Source organism: Hylaeus volcanicus, chromosome 2 (genome assembly GCF_026283585.1).
Source record: "Hylaeus volcanicus isolate JK05 chromosome 2, UHH_iyHylVolc1.0_haploid, whole genome shotgun sequence".
NCBI classification, from domain to species: Eukaryota; Metazoa; Arthropoda; class Insecta; order Hymenoptera; family Colletidae; genus Hylaeus; species Hylaeus volcanicus.
This window is the reverse complement of record NC_071977.1, coordinates 28,398,707-28,416,101: the sequence shown is the minus strand read 5'-3', so window position 1 is coordinate 28,416,101 and position 17,395 is coordinate 28,398,707. Positions and strand designations below refer to the sequence as shown.

The following is a 17,395-nucleotide window of genomic DNA, read 5'->3' as shown; positions in this document are numbered from 1 at the left end:
AGAGAAATTTAGCGAGACAAATATATGTTAAATTAAGATAAAAATTGATGAAGAATAATTATTATTGAAATCAAGTAACACTGTAAAATGCCAAGCTTATTTTGTGCAATGTAAACACATACTTTTGAACGAATTACCGTAATACATTCGTTCAAAAAGATCAATCGAAAATTCCGCTTATGTGTAAACACTATTGTTGTTGTCTTCGATATACTAATTTTATTTGCAAAACAGAAAAGATGTGAACATATGTTTTGTGAAAAAGAGGTCTTGTCGATTGAAATAATATTTTTATTGCATTCATACGGAAATATTTTAGTTTACATTTTGGCAAAATGGAGGTTATGGACTACAGTAAGTGTTTATATTAAATCATTTAAATATAGGACTTATAATAAAATATTATAATTGTAATTTTTATATGATTGCATATATACATAAATAAATATAATTATTGCAATAGATCTGTATTTTTTTGTATTATACAGAACACAAATTTTATACATCATTTTCTGTATATAAACTAGAGTATAAAAGTACATACAATTTTAGCATATAAACAATAAATTAAGAATATATACGAATTTATTATAATTATATTGGATTTATAATAGTTTGAATTGAATATTGTAGGTGGTGACGCACCAGAAATTGAAGGTGCCGATGAAGATCATTCTGAAGAATCAGATAATAATGACAATGATGGCAATGCTGTAGAGATTGCAACTCCGATAGAAACCCCGATAGAAATTCCAGTAGAAGATACAAGTGAGTAATTTTCTTTAAGTCATGCATGTCTGTTATGTTTACTTATAATTGTGTCATGTACGTCTGCTATTTTAGAAAATGATGATGATGATGAATCAAAGGCAAAGAAAGCTAAAGAAACAACTACAGATGAGTCTGAAGTTGATTCTGATCAATCTTGTCCCATATGTATGGATCTATGGACTAGCTCAGGAGAACATCGTTTGTGTTGTTTGCGTTGTGGGCACTTATTTGGACATAGTTGTCTTTTGAGATGGTTACATTCTTGTGCTAGTGCAAATCGCCGTTGTCCCCAGTGTAATAGGAAAGCTACTGTAAAAGATATTAGAATGTTGTATGCCAAGAAATTAACATCTATAGATACCTCAGAATTAGATAAATTAAAAGAACAAGTAAATAAAGTAACGACTGAAAAAAATCGTATAGAAATGGAATTGTCAAAGTATGCTCTAAGACAAAAATTGTTTGAACAACAAGTAGCTAGTATGCAGAATCGTATAACTGAACTAGAAAGTCAACAATTGGAAATAAGCATTCATTCTAATCAAAATATTTCTAAACATATGGTTAAAAAATTTCATTTAGATCGATCTATAGAGATATGTAAAGATGGTGGTTGCCGTGTATTAGATTATAATCCTTGGTATGGATTCCTAGTTGTATCTCAGAAATCGACGAACGCGTTATTCTCCGGTTATGGCATTAAAAAAATTGATTCAGAAAAGTTTCAACCACGTCAATTTATTTTTTTACATTCTCAAGCTATAAGAGATATCATGTTTAACGCGACCCAGCAGTCATTATTACTTAGCGTTGGTTTTGATAAATGTGCAAAATTAATGGACATTCAGAATCACATTATCGTGCACACTTATCAAACGGATTATCCATTGTGGAGTTGCTGCTGGTCAGGTGACAATCCAAATATATTTTTCACGGGTGCACAGAATGGATCTATAACACAGTTCGATATCAGGCAAACCTCTGGTGCTATTGAAACCCTGGATAGTCCGGGCGATAGATCGCCGGTGGTTTCTTTAGCAACAGTACCTTCTAATCCTAATAGTGGTATTAGTAGAGGTGGATTTATTGCATGCCGCTTAAATACATGTTATGCTTATGAACAAAAAGAATCGAAATATGTACCGAAACAAATATTCCTCGAGGGTCCGTTTGTATCAGTATGTTACGATGAAAAAAACAATCATGCGTTAATATCTTCCCGTCCAAATGCCAGGCAACCTCATGCTAGGCACATAGTATGTACGATAGAAAAAGGTAACGATGAAACAGCTATTTGTAATGTTGTACACGCATTTCATGCTGGTAATTCTCAGCAGTTATTGTCTCGACCATGTTATATAAATGTTGAAAATGATACATTAGTCGCTGCGCATCAAGAATCCACCAGTAGCATATCGCTATGGAGTATATCGACGGGAAAACAAATAAATAGTCTTCCTGTATCTGACCCTGTTGTGGATATGTGTGCAGTCGATGTTAATAGTAATTTATTTTTAGCAACGCTTTCCGCAAAAAAGGTTAGAATTTATAGTCATGGATAAATTTTATTATTAGAAAAATAACAAATGTGTTTAAAAACAAACGCGATGCTTGTATTGCCTAATCCATGACCAAAATGTCTTTCACATATACATCGTAAGCTTGTAATTTAAGACACGTATGATAAAACTACTGATAATGCATTTCCTAATTCCAAGGCTGAATAATATTTTTTTGTACGAGATCATGTGATACAAACGTTTGTAAATAACATAAAACATACATTTACTCCAAGTCAAGCACAAGTTCATTTACTTTTGACAATACAAAAGTTCTCTGCATGCATAACTTGAACTTACGAAAAATAGTAAAAATAAATTTAAAAGTTACCATTAGTTAGTTAAATATTATACGTATCCTTATTAGTAGACTAGACTGATCTGAATAATATTTAAAAATAAAATAATAATAGTGAAAGTAAGTATACTGATAAACATTAAGTAACATGGTTGCTAATAATACGAAAAATGTACAGAAGTTAGGATTAATCAATTGTAGTTGTAAGGGAACTTTTGTATAAATACTTTAAATACTAGTACTGAAAAAAGTTGTTTATTAATATTTTTGAAATATTAAATTACATCTAGAATGTTTAAAGATGTTGCATCCAATTATTTTCATAAATTAACCCATGTATACCTAAATTTTTGTAAATCTGTGTTTCTAAATCAAACAAACCAAACAGCATTTATAATCTATTAACACAGCCTCTGTATTAATTACTAAAAGATGTAAAAGAAAATTGAAAAATTCCTATTTTAGCACTGCCAGGGACATGATATTGTGTAATTATATTTAAAAGTCTATATAACATGTGTAGGGTAATACGTGTAATGCTATACAAGTAGTGTTTTGAACAAGTTTGCAATGTATTCTACATATGCCGCTATTTTATTAGATTCTATGAATAATTAATTTCTCCTTAAATTAGTTATAATTCAGCTATCCTTCGCAAACAAGACACTTTCATACATAGTACTAAATATTCGTAATAGAAAACCTTTTCTTTTTTTTGATTTGCAACACCATACTTTGTTTAATATTTTTTTTGTCATTAAATTTATTATTACTTGAAAACCAAATTTGCTTTATAACTGTATCCCTAGTGACGTATAAATGCGATTTGCTTTCTGAACGTGGAATGTACATGTTCAGTTTCGAATGCAATAAGCTACATATACATATATATAGTAATGTATACATAAATGACATGGTAATTTATAAAGTATTGAAATATATCCCATCACCGAAAATGTACAAAATTTAAATATTAACAATATAGCATTTATGATTACGATTCTTTTTACAAATATCATTTAACGCTAACAAGTTCTTGTCTATTTCGATAATGTACAATCAGGTCTAATTAAGATAAACCTCTTTGTGGCTTAAAAGAATTTAGAAATTAATAATAAGAATACAAAATGACTAATGTTTTCGTATGAATGTAACAAAGCATAGAACACGAACGTCTATAAAAATAAAAAATATTCATTAAATATTGTGCTATGCAAAAATTAACTATGTATTCAATACATTCTGAAAAAAAATCTATTAACCAATTAATAAAATACAGCTACATAAATGAAAGGAAAGGCCAATGAAAGATTTAAAAATATATAATGATTTGTACAAAGAGATTTAATGAATGCTCAACACATAAAACTACTTTTTTTTTTCTTTAAAAGAACTTTGATAAATGCATTGCGTACTCCTTCTAACCAATAAAAATTCAAATGTTTAAATAACACGATTAAACTTTTAATAAACGCAAGATGAAAAATGATATTTTTATCATTAAATTCTTTTTTAAAATGTGGCTATCGAGATGGACTTAACAGATTTTATTAATTACTGTTTCTTCATACCTATTTTACAAGTTAAATAAACGACTATTATTCAAGGACATTAAATGAATTTCCTGCAAGTTTTTTTGCCATTGAAATATTGTCGTTACAAGTGCTGAATTTGATTATGAAACTGGTATGGTATCAATAATTGGGTGTAGTGTTACAGAAGTTTTGTAATGACAAAATGAGCAGTGCTTGTATATGACAGATTAACTATACAGTTATCACTAACTGAAGAGCTGCTCGGTGGCACGTTCCAAATCCCAATTATAGGAAGATAAAGCAACCCTTGCATTGTGTTCCTCGATTCCCATATCTGTTAATCGTCTTATTTTGTCATCTAAGTCAGGCATCTTAGCTGGCCCTGAAATAGTTCCAATATTTATACGAAAACGATTATCAATCTTACAGAGAGTTTATATACTTACCACCTGCATACACAAATGTCCAATGTTTAGCAGTTTGACGAAACATTTCTGGGTGTTCTTTATATTGTTTAGCCACTACTGCATCCTGTGGATCATCTGGTTCTGCTGCAGACAATAATGCTTGTAATGATAGCAATACTGTACGCAAGGTCATAGCAGCAGCCCTAGAAATCAATATTTACAATATGTAGTACATTGCATAATATTAAAGCAATATATTAAATAATACACTGTGAATCTACATAGTCACGCACCACTGATCTTTTAATATATCCAAACAAATAGCACCCGTTACCGAAGATATATTAGGGTGCCATATTTTTGTTATAAATCGTACCTACAAGAAAAGATAATTATTTAGGAACTTATAATAGATCATAGAATTGTTGTAAATCAAAACTTTGTAGATAATGCCTTCTTTATGAGTGACAATTTGGAAAATGCTTTGTCATGCTTTAGGTTATAGTAACATGCCTTAATCCTAAGTGGTACAAAATTGATTCTTTATCATTAACATACATTAATCGTATTGACTTACAAAGTGCTTACTTTAGGAGGATTGAAGGGATATGTCTCGGGAACTTTAATCTCGAGTACAAAATTACCTCCCTCGTATGGTGTATCTGGTGGACCAGCAATTTCACCTTTTAATTCAGTTAAACTATCGTTTACAAGCTCAACATTTATCGCACATTTAGCAACCTGCAACAGAATTTGAAACAGTTATCATTAAAAAAATAAGAAATAGAGATTCTGTAAGAGATATATATACTTATAGGAATGAATCAATGACACAATGATATAACTACATACTTCTATTATATATAACTATTCTGTTTATTGAACAATATAAAAATTGTATGATTTTTGTTAAAAGTTACAAAGAGACACCACTTTCATTGGATAAAAGCATTTCACATACAGGATTATATCTATAAATATTAAATAATTTTTCAAAATGTAAAAAAAATTCCACTGACATATCGACACCAATGTTTGATAATAAAACAGTATATTATTGTGTACCAACGGTTTACAAAAACATCATGAGATAAAGATTGTAATACACTGACGCAATCTCAGATGCAGAAACACATGAAAACATTGCATCAAAGCAGATCTTAATGTGCATATAAAATGGATCTTCTAGACCAGCACGAGACCAATCAAGCGTGCCAGTGCTCTCAGAATTTGAAGGACCATGGTATGTAGTATTTTAAACAGGAATATCATTTAAAAAGAAGGGCAAGTCCATTAAAGACAGATATCTGACAGATATGATTAACATTATCTTTTTAACTCATTGGGGTATCTCTGCAAAGTGCAAGAATTATGCACACTTACCACACCAATTAATTTAAAATAATTAATGTAAGAACTTGTTAAATGTAATACACTTTACGCATACGTTCGAAGAAGTTGAATAACAATTCTGAAAGTGGATGACAGTCGAGAATACAATACAACAGGTGCCTATGCTTTGTTCGCGGTGATTTTACCAACCAATGAATTGCTGCGGCACATTTTTGTCACGCCACATATGAGATGTATTCGTAACAATATCGTACAATCGAAGGTTACTGTTAAACGATACAGATAGTACCATTTCCCAAAAGACGAATCGTGGACCCTATAGCGATACAAAGCTATTGTTCACTCACCTCCTCGCTCTTTATAACCTCTTTAAATTCGCGTTTGATTCTCTGTGCCGCGATGTTCGCCATAGCTCCCGTATCAGTGGGACGGTCAGCACACTGTCATCGTCATTCAAATAGATTAACGAAGTTCTCTCAAAGCGTCAACGTGCGCGAACCTTTCAGGTAATCGTACACGAATTCGCTCTCTCTTTCTACTAAGAAAAACGATCGTTCTAACCCCCGTGCTCTATGCCAAAATCTCCGTTCACGGACCATCCAATTTTTCATTCAATCACCGCCGGCGCCACATTGATGGAACAAGTTGACTGTCACCCGCTCGTGTTCACCTTTTTGAATTTCGTCTATATTCACGTCGTTATTCGTTACAGCGCCAAATGGTCATGTAAATGGTCATTTAACAAATCTTCGTTGATACTCTTATCTCTAGCTCGATCATTCGGATTATTTATTGAAGAAATTCTACGTACGTACACGTTCCTGGAGAATCCACACTTTAGTCCCAAGTAGGTTCGGGAAGAAGATTGATTTCACTTTTTCCTATCCTGTTGTCAACAGAGGGGAAAATGTTATTATCAGTAAAAACTTGACACTTAACTTTTTTATGCAATAAGAGTACTTGTACTCGTCGGAAAGGCTTATCTAACAGAGCTTGCCTCATACGTAACGGTATTGATCGTTTGAACGGTCAACAGTTTATTCGAATAATTAATAGCGTTGCGTCTAAGACAGAATCTGATAGATAAGGATTACGAATGAGTCTGAATAGTAGAATCTGAGTTTAAAAGCTAATAGTGTTACCAACTTGTAAACTGATTGTCAAAGTAAAACATTTATTGAATGTATTTTGCTGAATAGAACAGAGGTGAAGTAAATTGTTAGACGTAGAAACAGGAATTTTTCACTATTGAATTTTACCAAAAAGTTATTTTTTTACCATAGTAAATATAATAAAATGTCGATTTCGTATCGATCTTATTTTATTTCACCCTTTTAAATATTGTCTATATTCACGTAGATGTTCATTATGGCGCCAAAATTGTAAATGGCAAGGATTAATCTTCAACTGTATTTGGAAGTTCAACTTGATTATTTAAAAAGAGAACACTATATGAATTCAGATCCAAGAAAAATCCGCATACAAGTTTAGAATACGTTTTAAAATAGACACGACGTATAAGAGTCGTATTTTGAAATATAATGAATTCCAGTTTCGTAACAAAATGACCTATTTTCATGTGCCTCTTTGAATTTCGTCTATAGTCACGTCGTTGTTCGTTATGGCGCCAAATTGCAAATGATAATTAACTAACCTTCAGCCTGATTATTCAAATCATTTAGAAAGGAAATTCTACATGAATACATTCATTCTAAACAAATCCAAGGAAAATCCAAGGAAAATCCTAAGTCCCGAGTATATAGTAATAAAACATTAATTACACATTTCTCGCGTGGTATACGAAAATCGTATCGTAATGAAACATCCGAGCAAATTAAATTATTTCATTTATTTTTCAATCGAGCTTAACATCGAAATAAATAAAATGAAATGTAGCTTACATAACGATTTCCATACATACGATTCGAAATAATACTTTGATGCGAAATTTCTTATCGATAATTTTCGTTGAACGTTCGATTAGATTGCAACGTTCACAACATATGTGATCGTTGACGTTTGCGAAGACGTTATAAATTTTCATGACACGACGAAACAAAGTTGTATGGTTTTAGTCTACTATTTAGTCAATAACAAAAGGAGAAAAAAAAATACATGATAAGAAATGCGTTTACGCGGTTATGTCTGACATTCGGTAGGCGGAGCGTAGCGGTTACGTCACATCCGGCTCGAAAGACGACTTCTGATTGGATAGTCTCTCTGTGATTTCTGTTTTAGTGATGCCTGTGTCCCAGCCAGTGCGTGCTAAGAGTTTGTTACGCGCAAATTTAGAAAATTCTCGCGGACGACTTTTGCAGAGCAGGATGCCAAACATCAAAGTGTTCAGCGGCACATCGCATCCAGATTTGGCACAACGTATCGTCGACAGGCTCGGTATCGACATCGGGAAGGTTGTCACCAAGAAATTCAGCAACCTCGAAACATGGTAATGGTCGCATACCACCGCTAGAACCCACGTTATTGTCAATGAGTTAAACTCAGGCATTGACCACGTGTCACTTGAATTTTCATTTATAGTTTTTCCATCTGCTCTATCTTTGTGCGAAAGACGGAATATTCTCGGCATTTTCATCGTATATTTTTCGTTTTTTCATTAATTAATCAACCCCAGCAATGTGCAAACAACCCTGTCCGCGACAGGCCGGTTTCCCCGTGTTCCACTAAGCTGTAACGTTTAAATTGAAGGTCAACTAGTACAATTATTAATACACCATTCTAATGAATTCTAATATCGAATGTGCTTTATGAGTATCAGCACACGCCGCTGTATCATTTTAACTTGTGTACAATGACGATACAGATGATTAATTACCGTGTTATTATTTACTTCTGTGTCCGATGTTTACTTGCATTACCTGCGTGAGATTTAAAATTAATTAAGCTTAAATATGCAACAAAGACTAGGCGTTGATGGAAAAGTACGTAAAGAATATCGATATTACTTTTTTGATTTAAAAAATTTATTAATGAAGCTTTGATACGGTTATCAAAGGTGGACAAAATTTTATTCAAATAATTGATTGTGAAATATAGAAATGTATAGAGATTTATTTGCGTTGCGCAATTGAATATCTATTTTATTTGTTCTATTTTAATTTGTTCACAGTGAAATGTTTTCTTTCTTAGTTCAAATTTTTATACAAGTAACTGATAAAGAATTATCTGTCTTTTATTCATTATTCAAAATGTTATGTAGATAAGAATTTTCATTTTCATACAATTTCGTTATTATATTAGCAATTGTGTAACAGTTTAATTAAAAATATTTTTCGTTGTTATTTTCGTAGTGTCGAGATAGGAGAATCTGTTCGAGGAGAAGATGTATACATTGTACAAAGTGGAAGTGGAGAAGTAAATGACAATTTAATGGAATTGTTGATCATGATCAATGCATGTAAAATTGCATCTGCATCTCGAGTCACTGCTGTAATTCCTTGTTTCCCGTATGCTAGACAAGATAAGAAGGATAAGGTAAGATACGCGAATAAGAAAAATATGTTCATTTTTTATTTAATATAGGATATTGATACAAACTAAGACTGAAATTATTTATACCACTTGTGATCTTACAGTTCTGCCCCCATTATATGGTATCTTTTAGCATATATATGTATGTACTTTTACCATTATATAAAAAAGTATTTGTTGAAACCTTGTGTCAGAAAGTTTCTACTACTTACATTTCGCCAAATTTTAGCTGCATACTCTTTTCTATTTATATATCAAGTACAATAACACTAAAGTGATCCTGTGTCTGATTCTGTTTTGTTGTGATTCTTTCTGTACTCTTTCCAGACAGTAATGTTTCTATTATTTTTCACTTTGAACACTATATTCTAGAAAAGTCATTTTATTATTATTTCTTTACAAGCAAATGTATAAAAAAAATATTTTGTGTACGTCTATTTTATAAAATGAATAAATCAAACAAACTGCGCAAATATTAAAAATTCACATAACAACTTATTAGAAACTATGCTGCAATGATTCTAATACCCTAGATCAACATAGTCACCTTGTATGCAATGTATGCCACTGATTAACATGATTGAAACTGCTTTGTGTATACAGATAAAGTGACTACTTCTGTAAGAAAGAAATAGTATAATTACAGTTATAATAAAATAATACAACATACAAATTCTTAATTTAGCTACATATATGTGTAGTGTAATGTTCACTATATGTTTATTTTTTCCAAGTAAACATTTATGTATGCAAATGCTTTACATAACAGGTTGTGGTTTGATCAGATTGTTTATACTTTTTGTACGTGTCTAAAATTGAATTGTGAGTCTTGCAATAAGGAAGAATCTTATTCAAGACAAAATATATATTTTTTTTTAATATATCTTCACAGGGTGGTGATGGAGGTGACAACTCAAATTCTAAGAAAGAACAAATTGTCATCAAGACAAACGAATGGAAATTCAGGGTAACTTCTAACGGTCTTTTTATGTTCTATTTATTGTTTTATAGCTTTGTAACAGACCAATGGAGCAATATCATCTTTGGAACGCAAACATGACTTTTCATCATCATATGAAATATGCTTGAAACTTTTTTGCTTATCTCATTGGGTTGTACCAAATGGTACATTTATATTACAGAATATTCATTGCATACTACATCATAAATATATTTTTACAAAATCATATCTAACACAGATCAATATTAGGTGCAGCTTTGGAAACATATTGCAGACAATTTATATATTGTATTTAAGTATTTGGTACATATAATTGTACAAGCAGTGTTTTATAATTTAAAGCAATGCATGAAAAATATTTATATAATACAAAGGTATTTACTTGTATTAGTACATTTTCAATAATCATGTAGTAAAGCATGTACATCAAAAAATTAAGGGTATTTATCATTTTAAAAGAATTAATTATTCATTTTATAAATTTCACGAAACATTTCTGAAATTCAAAATACATTTCAATCTTGAATAGAGGAAGTTACACATGTTTAAAACAAATATTTTAGTCATACACATAATTTGCATGGACTAATCATAAAGAAACGTTAATTTCATCTAATATCTCATATAATATAGGAAAGTAACTTAAGTGGAATAAAACTTGAACTTGCAACACTCTTTGCTTTCTCTGAAGAAACAGCGTTAATTTCCAGTATTAAAAAGTAAATTAGTGAAGCAGTAAATAACAAATATATTACAAGTCAAAGCATTACGTTTGGTGATAATCTAAGGTTATCAAATGTTGATAGCCTATATGAACATTGTAAACTGATATTAGAATTCATCGAGGGGGGCCTTTTGTGAATTCATATTATAAACTATTGCATTCAATTTGTATTGTTCTATTAAATTTTTCATTTTAGCAAATTATTGTTGCTATAATATATTGAAGATAACAATAGTTACATAATATTATGCATCTGGAAAAAATTATTGATTTGATAAAGATTTAATAGAGCATGCAATAATATGAAAATAATATAATGTTACAGTGAAATGAAAAATAATTATTAAACACTTATAAGTAATAAAATAGTACAATTTTGCTTTTCATAAATGATCTTATTAATACATTTTTAAGTATTTCATAGGTGTTAAATGAACTGTATGGTAAAACTGTTAAAAATAATTCTTGTTAAAAAATTATGATACATGCCTCTAAGTTTCTGAATAGTTGGGTATTTTCAGGATTTTGTGCCCGACCTATCTACAGTGAGTATAAAAGCAATAAAATTGTCGAGTGAAACGTTTGTAACTATAACTCGATGAACAATTCAATTTGTATTATCATTTTTAGTTTCTTACAAAACTTTCTTTGTAGGACTAACAAAACTTATAATTGTGGCTATATGGCACAATGGAACCCCTATGAATGAATGAATGAATGAACTATGTGGTCAAAGCATATTGATATCTGAATGAGAGGGCAAAATATTAATATAATAGCATTCTACATACATTCTTAATAATCTATATACAATACACATAACGGGGTACACATCTGTATGTTAAATGGGTACTAATTATTATGTTGCTGAAAATGTTATTGTCCAAGTATACTAATCAGGAAATGCCTATCTTATTAATGAAATAATGCTTTGGCAAGAAAGAACTGTGATTGTGTTGTCTTGTTAATAGTATGTCATGCCAATGATTTGCAAACAAAGACTTCTATTAAAATCTTAACAATAATCAGCTTTTGTGAAATTTATGCTCACATAGATAAAAATAGATAGTTTTATTAAAACGACTTAATTGTAATTATTTCCCTGAACATAATGCATTTATTATTATTCTATGAAATTTGTTAATTAATATAGTCTTTTATTCCTTATTATATAGTTATTACTTTGGTTGTTATTCAAATTTAAAGATATTATTTTTTGTTTAAAGTCAAGAAATCATAATGCACTGTGTTCTGTTTTATACTTATAAATTTGAACTTTGCTTGATTTCTACTTTTTGTTGAGTCTAACTGGGGTGCATTTGCAACACATCGTTTTTCTTTTGGTTTATATGTACATGTACTTTTTTTAACGAATATTTCAGTACATAGCCAGCCATTGTATTCATATTTTGTCCCTCTAAAGAATTAATTCTTTCTTATCTTTTTAACACATCTCTTTCGTAGAACTATATTTGATTGTAGTGCCCTTTATTTATTGATCTTTTATAACTTTTCTACGAAAATTTTAACAGCAATTTTTTTTCAAATTGCAGGATATTTCCAGTTGCAAATGGACTTGAGAGACTCGCATAAAATTATGAAATTGAAATTTTCAACTATTTTTTTTTCAGAGTCGTGCACCAATTTCGGCAAAATTAGTAGCAAACATGCTATCGGTAGCAGGAGCTGATCACATCATTACAATGGATTTGCATGCTAGTCAAATTCAAGGCTTTTTCGACATTCCAGTTGACAACCTATTTGCTGAACCTGCTGTCCTAAAATGGATTAAGGAAAATATTGTTGAATGGCGAAACAGTATTATTGTTTCTCCAGATGCTGGGGGTGCTAAAAGGTAACGCATCGAAATACGAAGTTTACTTCAAATAAACATGCCAAATAATGTTCACCTCAACAGAGTCACATCTATTGCTGATCGATTAAACGTTGAATTTGCACTTATACATAAAGAGAGAAAAAAAGCAAACGAGGTTGCTAGTATGGTGCTAGTTGGAGATGTAAAAGACAGAGTCGCCATTTTAGTAGATGATATGGCTGATACTTGTGGTACTATTTGTCATGCAGCAGAAAAACTCCTAGAAGCTGGAGCAACAAAAGTCTATGCGATATTAACACACGGTATCTTTAGCGGGCCAGCAATTAGTAGAATTAATAATGCTTGCTTTGAAGCTGTTGTAGTAACAAACACCATTCCTCAAGATGGCCACATGAAGGATTGCCCAAAGATACAGGTAAATACATAAAATGAATAATTTAAATTTAATAATTAAACTTGCCATACTTTTTAGTGTATTGATGTATCAATGATGTTTGCTGAAGCTGTAAGGCGGACTCACAATGGTGAATCTGTATCGTACCTGTTTTCAAATGTACCGTATTAGACATAAATCTTCCTCATAATGTACTGTATCAAACTGTTTAAGGAGAATGTAATCTTTTTACATCCGTTTACTGTTATTTTGAGTACAGTCAAAACTAACTTGCCTACAAGAGAAATCTTGAGATAAGCGTTAGTGTCCTATTTTTAAATTGAAACCTGTATGTGCTCGTTTTTTCCTAGATGTGTGTAGGAAGTCAGATATTAGATAGATAAAAAGTATATTGTCCGTTTTGATTAAAAATAACTTGGTAACTTATAGATGCCGACGAACAATTCTCAGAGTGAAATTGTTTACAAAATAATTTTTGCTGGCTGCTGTTTAATATTCAAAACACATTATAATTATTCCGTTTAGGATATAGGTATTAATTACATCGTTTAATTTAAATTGTATTCAGAATGTTAGAAGTATGTTATCGCGATACGAAATGACATTACATTTATCCTGAAAATTACACGTGTAACTCAGGATAAAAAAAGTATTGCAGTGTGTGCAAATAGATATTCATGCAATATAATCACGCCACCAGAGGCATATCCCATTTTTATAGACAAGTGCAAATGGCTTGCAATACCTGTGTACAATTTTTCACACAGTAATACAGAGCGTCGGGAAGACTAACTTTTTACAATTCTAATATAATGTGGTATCGTATTTTAATACATTGCGTCCTTACATTCTATGATATAGGAAAACAACGCTGAGGAGACATTTGTATTCTTTTCGACTATCTTTTACTACCACGACTTTTTAAAAAATTGCTATTTATATGAATGTATTTCTATTGCCGAAAACAATTGTGCTCTCATTTATCAGAGAAATATGACATTACAGTCACTCACTTAGCTTTGGACCAATATTATATGAAAATATAAGTCAATACAAATGCAATATTGTTTACATGCAAATTTTTCTTAATTCGATAAAAAGTGCCACCTGTTAATAAATTGGATATTATAATAAATATCTTTAACAAAATACAATTCTAATTTTTTTATTAATATATTGGAAAAATTATATACACAATTATTATTTTAATATTAATACGAACACAGCTTAAAGTGAACGCCCTTGTTATAATCTATACTATGTTTAAGTGTTTGGTTATACATTATTAGGATAGAAGTTATGATTTTGTATGAAATGTAATTGATGCAAATATGCTCAAGTACAGTTACTTCATTAGTTAAATATTAAATTAATTGACTAGTTCAATTTCAACTATTAACTATTGATATATTAACCTATGGTTTATATGTTGCATTATAATACTCAAATTTTATTATATTCTATCAGATTGTATGATTAATAAATATTTATTGTATTATGCTCTATATAATTGAAAGTAATTCGTAAAAAGGTAAATTAGAAATTAAATAAATACATTAAATAACATATTTCGTGATTGAATTGCGGAGTATTTTGTGCGAGCAAAGCAATAATTTATCATTTAATTTACGATATTATGTGCAACGACTTAATGAAACTAAAAATTGTTTAATTTTTACACTAAGATTATTCAGCAATTGTATAAAATGCAGCATATAAGATTTCTATAATTTGCTTGAACACATATTTGTTAAATAATATTAACTATTTACATGTTATTTTACACAAATAAAAAAACCATAACAATATTTTGGTATTTTTGAAGAACAAATTATACGTAATAAATTTAATTTCAATATCTTTTTTAATGTTACAAAGTAAAAGAAACTTTCTTGATTCATAACTTAAATCTGTTCTGTAATCTTCATAATTTATAAAGAAAATACCTAGTACAAAAGACTACATAATTTGTAGAAAAATTCATAGAAATGTACTAATACATGAAACGACCTATTTTTTTTTAAACGCTCCTCACAAGAAATGCAATATGAAATTTATTCCTATACTCCTCACTCTTTATGATTTACAATGACCAGGTGGCAGTGTTACATCAAAAACTACAGGTGGATTACTTGGCAAATAATTTAGATCACATGTTGATGCATTTATATATATTATCTTTCCGTCGGACGAGATACCATATCCTGTTACAAACACAATAATATGTAATCCCCTTTTGAAAAAAAGAAAGTTTAGACATACCTTCGTGTATATGACCAAAAACATGATATTTTGGTTGAACTCGGTTCTGTACCGTGGACAATAATTCTACACATCCAGCTCGTACACCGCTACAGCACAAATCTCCGTGACCTACAGGAGGTGTGTGCGTAATAAGAATATCGGTATCCGATGGTATCATCTCCCACTTTAAAAGGCACGGTTCTCCACGAGGTACATTAAACGCCCATTTACAAAATTCTGGTTGCCTGAAATATGAAAAAAGCTTTCTTTGGAAAAATAAATGTTATACCCGAACTAACGTTCTTTAATTCTATTTCGCGACTGTATATATTTACCATGGAGTACCATAGATTTTTATTCCATGTATTGTAATTCCAGAATCCTCTAAATAAGTACAATTTGTCAAATAATCTTTAACATTAGTGGTTTGTATAGCTTCTGCCAACGTATCTTTGGACATTCCTAATGTAGGTATTGTGTCCAAAATACTGGTCCCTGTGTGCTTTTGACGATCGCCACTGGTTTGCATGGAAAAGGGATGAGTAAATGTTGAATCGAAACTAAGTTCATGATTACCAGCAATAACAATTTTATATTTATGTGGCAAATTACCTATAATAAAATAATATTTACCATGTATTAATATAGAAAACACACGTAATTACTCTCATTTTTAATTACTCACCAATCCAATTATTAAACTCTATAACTTCCTGTAAACTACCACATTTTGTAAAATCTCCAGCATGAACAAAGACATCTCCCATCGGTATATCAAACTTAATGAATGGTGTTAAAGAATGAGTATCACTCATACAAACGACACGAAGCTAGAATATAGTAAAGTATTATAACTTCTATCGTCGATCTTTTACCATATTGATATTTTTAGGTTAGACTGAAGCAAGTAGTTTGCAACAATTAAAAGGAATAAACGATCAAAGTACATTACCTTATCATTTGGAGCTTCGGTTGTTGGAAGTTTAGCATTTATGTTAATGACTTTCTGCTGTTGTGACAATTCACGCCAAGCTGCTGTAGGATTGTCTGTCAGTGGATGTATCTCTATCTTCATGCTGGTAAGATTATGACAGACGATTGTCAAATGCAATTGTTATTGCAACAATAATTTAAACTTGACCAATTCTACACACGTATCGATTTAATTTCAATTTATACTTTTCTTGTATGAAAATTAACAATTGCATCAACAATGACAATTCTACATTTGGTTGCAGATTCATTTACGTTCCTCTTATAACTCAGACAATTGATTTTTGATTCGTACAATATTGTACGTTATGTAAATTATTATGTATTACGTAATTGCGATTCTAGCTATGTTAACCAATTTAAAAGCTTTATTGTAACTTTAACAATCTTCGAAAATATTTAAATACCGGCGAAATGATCAAAATTTTCGCGCCTAAATTTATGTATTCATAAGATGGAGATCAAGCAAATATATAACCAGTTACATGTAATTTTGTATGGCAATGATTATAAAGTAACAATTATGCATACATTTACATATTCATGACTTATTCATAAATATGACTACCCAGTAATTACTACGCATAGAATTTTAAAAAAAAGTCTGTATTTGTTCGTATAATATTTTGCAAACAACAGATACATAGATAACAATATGTTTGGTAATTATAGAGAACAGGTACATCCTCACCGATTTCTAGGATTTTTGAATATGTTGTAGAAATCAACATTTTGAACAACTTTTTCTTATACATACAGGGCTGAGACGATTCTGAACAATAGTTTCCTTTGCAAAAATGTCGGATGGGGCTTCGTTAAGGAGATATTAA

The 17,395-nt window shown here is 30.5% G+C and overlaps 4 protein-coding genes across 9 annotated transcripts in view; 2 read left to right on the top strand and 2 right to left on the bottom strand.

Annotated features, from left to right (window-relative positions):
* Window positions 1-108: 108 nt before the first annotated feature.
* On the top strand, window positions 109-2,928 carry LOC128872103 (E3 ubiquitin-protein ligase RFWD3-like). Its single transcript, XM_054114453.1, has 3 exons — window positions 109-354; window positions 634-768; window positions 844-2,928. The coding sequence occupies exons 1-3, from the start codon at window positions 336-338 to the stop codon at window positions 2,331-2,333; spliced, it is 1,644 nt and encodes a 547-aa protein (XP_053970428.1). The 5' UTR covers window positions 109-335; the 3' UTR covers window positions 2,334-2,928.
* On the bottom strand, window positions 2,862-6,655 carry LOC128872109 (ubiquitin-conjugating enzyme E2-22 kDa). The gene is made up of 5 exons (XM_054114468.1): window positions 6,271-6,655; window positions 5,159-5,311; window positions 4,864-4,946; window positions 4,610-4,773; window positions 2,862-4,545 (listed from the first exon to the last, which is right to left on the bottom strand). The coding sequence occupies exons 1-5, from the start codon at window positions 6,331-6,333 to the stop codon at window positions 4,409-4,411; spliced, it is 600 nt and encodes a 199-aa protein (XP_053970443.1). The 5' UTR covers window positions 6,334-6,655; the 3' UTR covers window positions 2,862-4,408.
* Window positions 5,660-14,482, top strand: LOC128872105 (ribose-phosphate pyrophosphokinase 1). Of its 2 annotated transcripts, XM_054114456.1 has the most exons (7): window positions 5,660-5,813; window positions 8,162-8,369; window positions 9,232-9,415; window positions 10,305-10,379; window positions 12,729-12,952; window positions 13,016-13,349; window positions 13,407-14,482. In XM_054114456.1, exons 1-7 carry the CDS (start codon window positions 5,747-5,749, stop codon window positions 13,497-13,499), a joined length of 1,185 nt encoding a protein of 394 aa, XP_053970431.1. In that variant the 5' UTR covers window positions 5,660-5,746; the 3' UTR covers window positions 13,500-14,482. The 2 variants fall into 2 exon arrangements, with proteins under 2 accessions (XP_053970431.1, XP_053970430.1); XM_054114455.1 differs by lacking the exons at window positions 5,660-5,813; window positions 10,305-10,379.
* Window positions 9,517-17,395, bottom strand: part of LOC128872108 (metallophosphoesterase domain-containing protein 1) — an 8,946-nt gene continuing 1,067 nt past the window's right edge. Inside the window, exons 2-7 of one of the 5 annotated variants that reach the window (XM_054114466.1) lie at window positions 16,525-16,648; window positions 16,258-16,402; window positions 15,908-16,184; window positions 15,591-15,817; window positions 9,960-10,030; window positions 9,517-9,780 (exon numbers count right to left, since the gene is read on the bottom strand). In XM_054114466.1, the coding sequence (XP_053970441.1) occupies window positions 9,984-10,030; window positions 15,591-15,817; window positions 15,908-16,184; window positions 16,258-16,402; window positions 16,525-16,648 (820 nt within the window). In that variant the 3' untranslated portion in view covers window positions 9,517-9,780; window positions 9,960-9,983. Of the gene's footprint in view, window positions 10,031-15,241; window positions 15,533-15,590; window positions 15,818-15,907; window positions 16,185-16,257; window positions 16,403-16,524; window positions 16,649-17,256; window positions 17,344-17,395 lie in introns of those variants that run through there. The other 4 variants (XM_054114463.1, XM_054114464.1, XM_054114465.1 and 1 more) reach the window with 4 other exon arrangements.

What these genes read in the sequence shown, in the direction of transcription:
- LOC128872109 (XM_054114468.1), bottom strand. Translation starts at nt 6,333, where the DNA reads ATGGCGAACATCGCGGCACAGAGAATCAAACGCGAATTTAAAGAGGTT. An exon ending in ATCCCTTCAATCCTCCTAAA is followed by an intron (nt 4,947 to 5,158) that starts GTAAGCACTTTG and finishes CTTTTCTTGTAG; the next exon opens with GTACGATTTATAACAAAAAT. An exon ending in GACATTTGTGTATGCAGGTG is followed by an intron (nt 4,546 to 4,609) that starts GTAAGTATATAA and finishes GAACTATTTCAG; the next exon opens with GGCCAGCTAAGATGCCTGAC.
- LOC128872105 (XM_054114456.1), top strand. Translation starts at nt 5,747, where the DNA reads ATGGATCTTCTAGACCAGCACGAGACCAATCAAGCGTGCCAGTGCTCT. An exon ending in GACAAGATAAGAAGGATAAG is followed by an intron (nt 9,416 to 10,304) that starts GTAAGATACGCG and finishes ATATCTTCACAG; the next exon opens with GGTGGTGATGGAGGTGACAA. An exon ending in CAAACGAATGGAAATTCAGG is followed by an intron (nt 10,380 to 12,728) that starts GTAACTTCTAAC and finishes TTTTTTTTTCAG; the next exon opens with AGTCGTGCACCAATTTCGGC.
- LOC128872103 (XM_054114453.1), top strand. An exon ending in AATTCCAGTAGAAGATACAA is followed by an intron (nt 769 to 843) that starts GTGAGTAATTTT and finishes CTGCTATTTTAG; the next exon opens with AAAATGATGATGATGATGAA.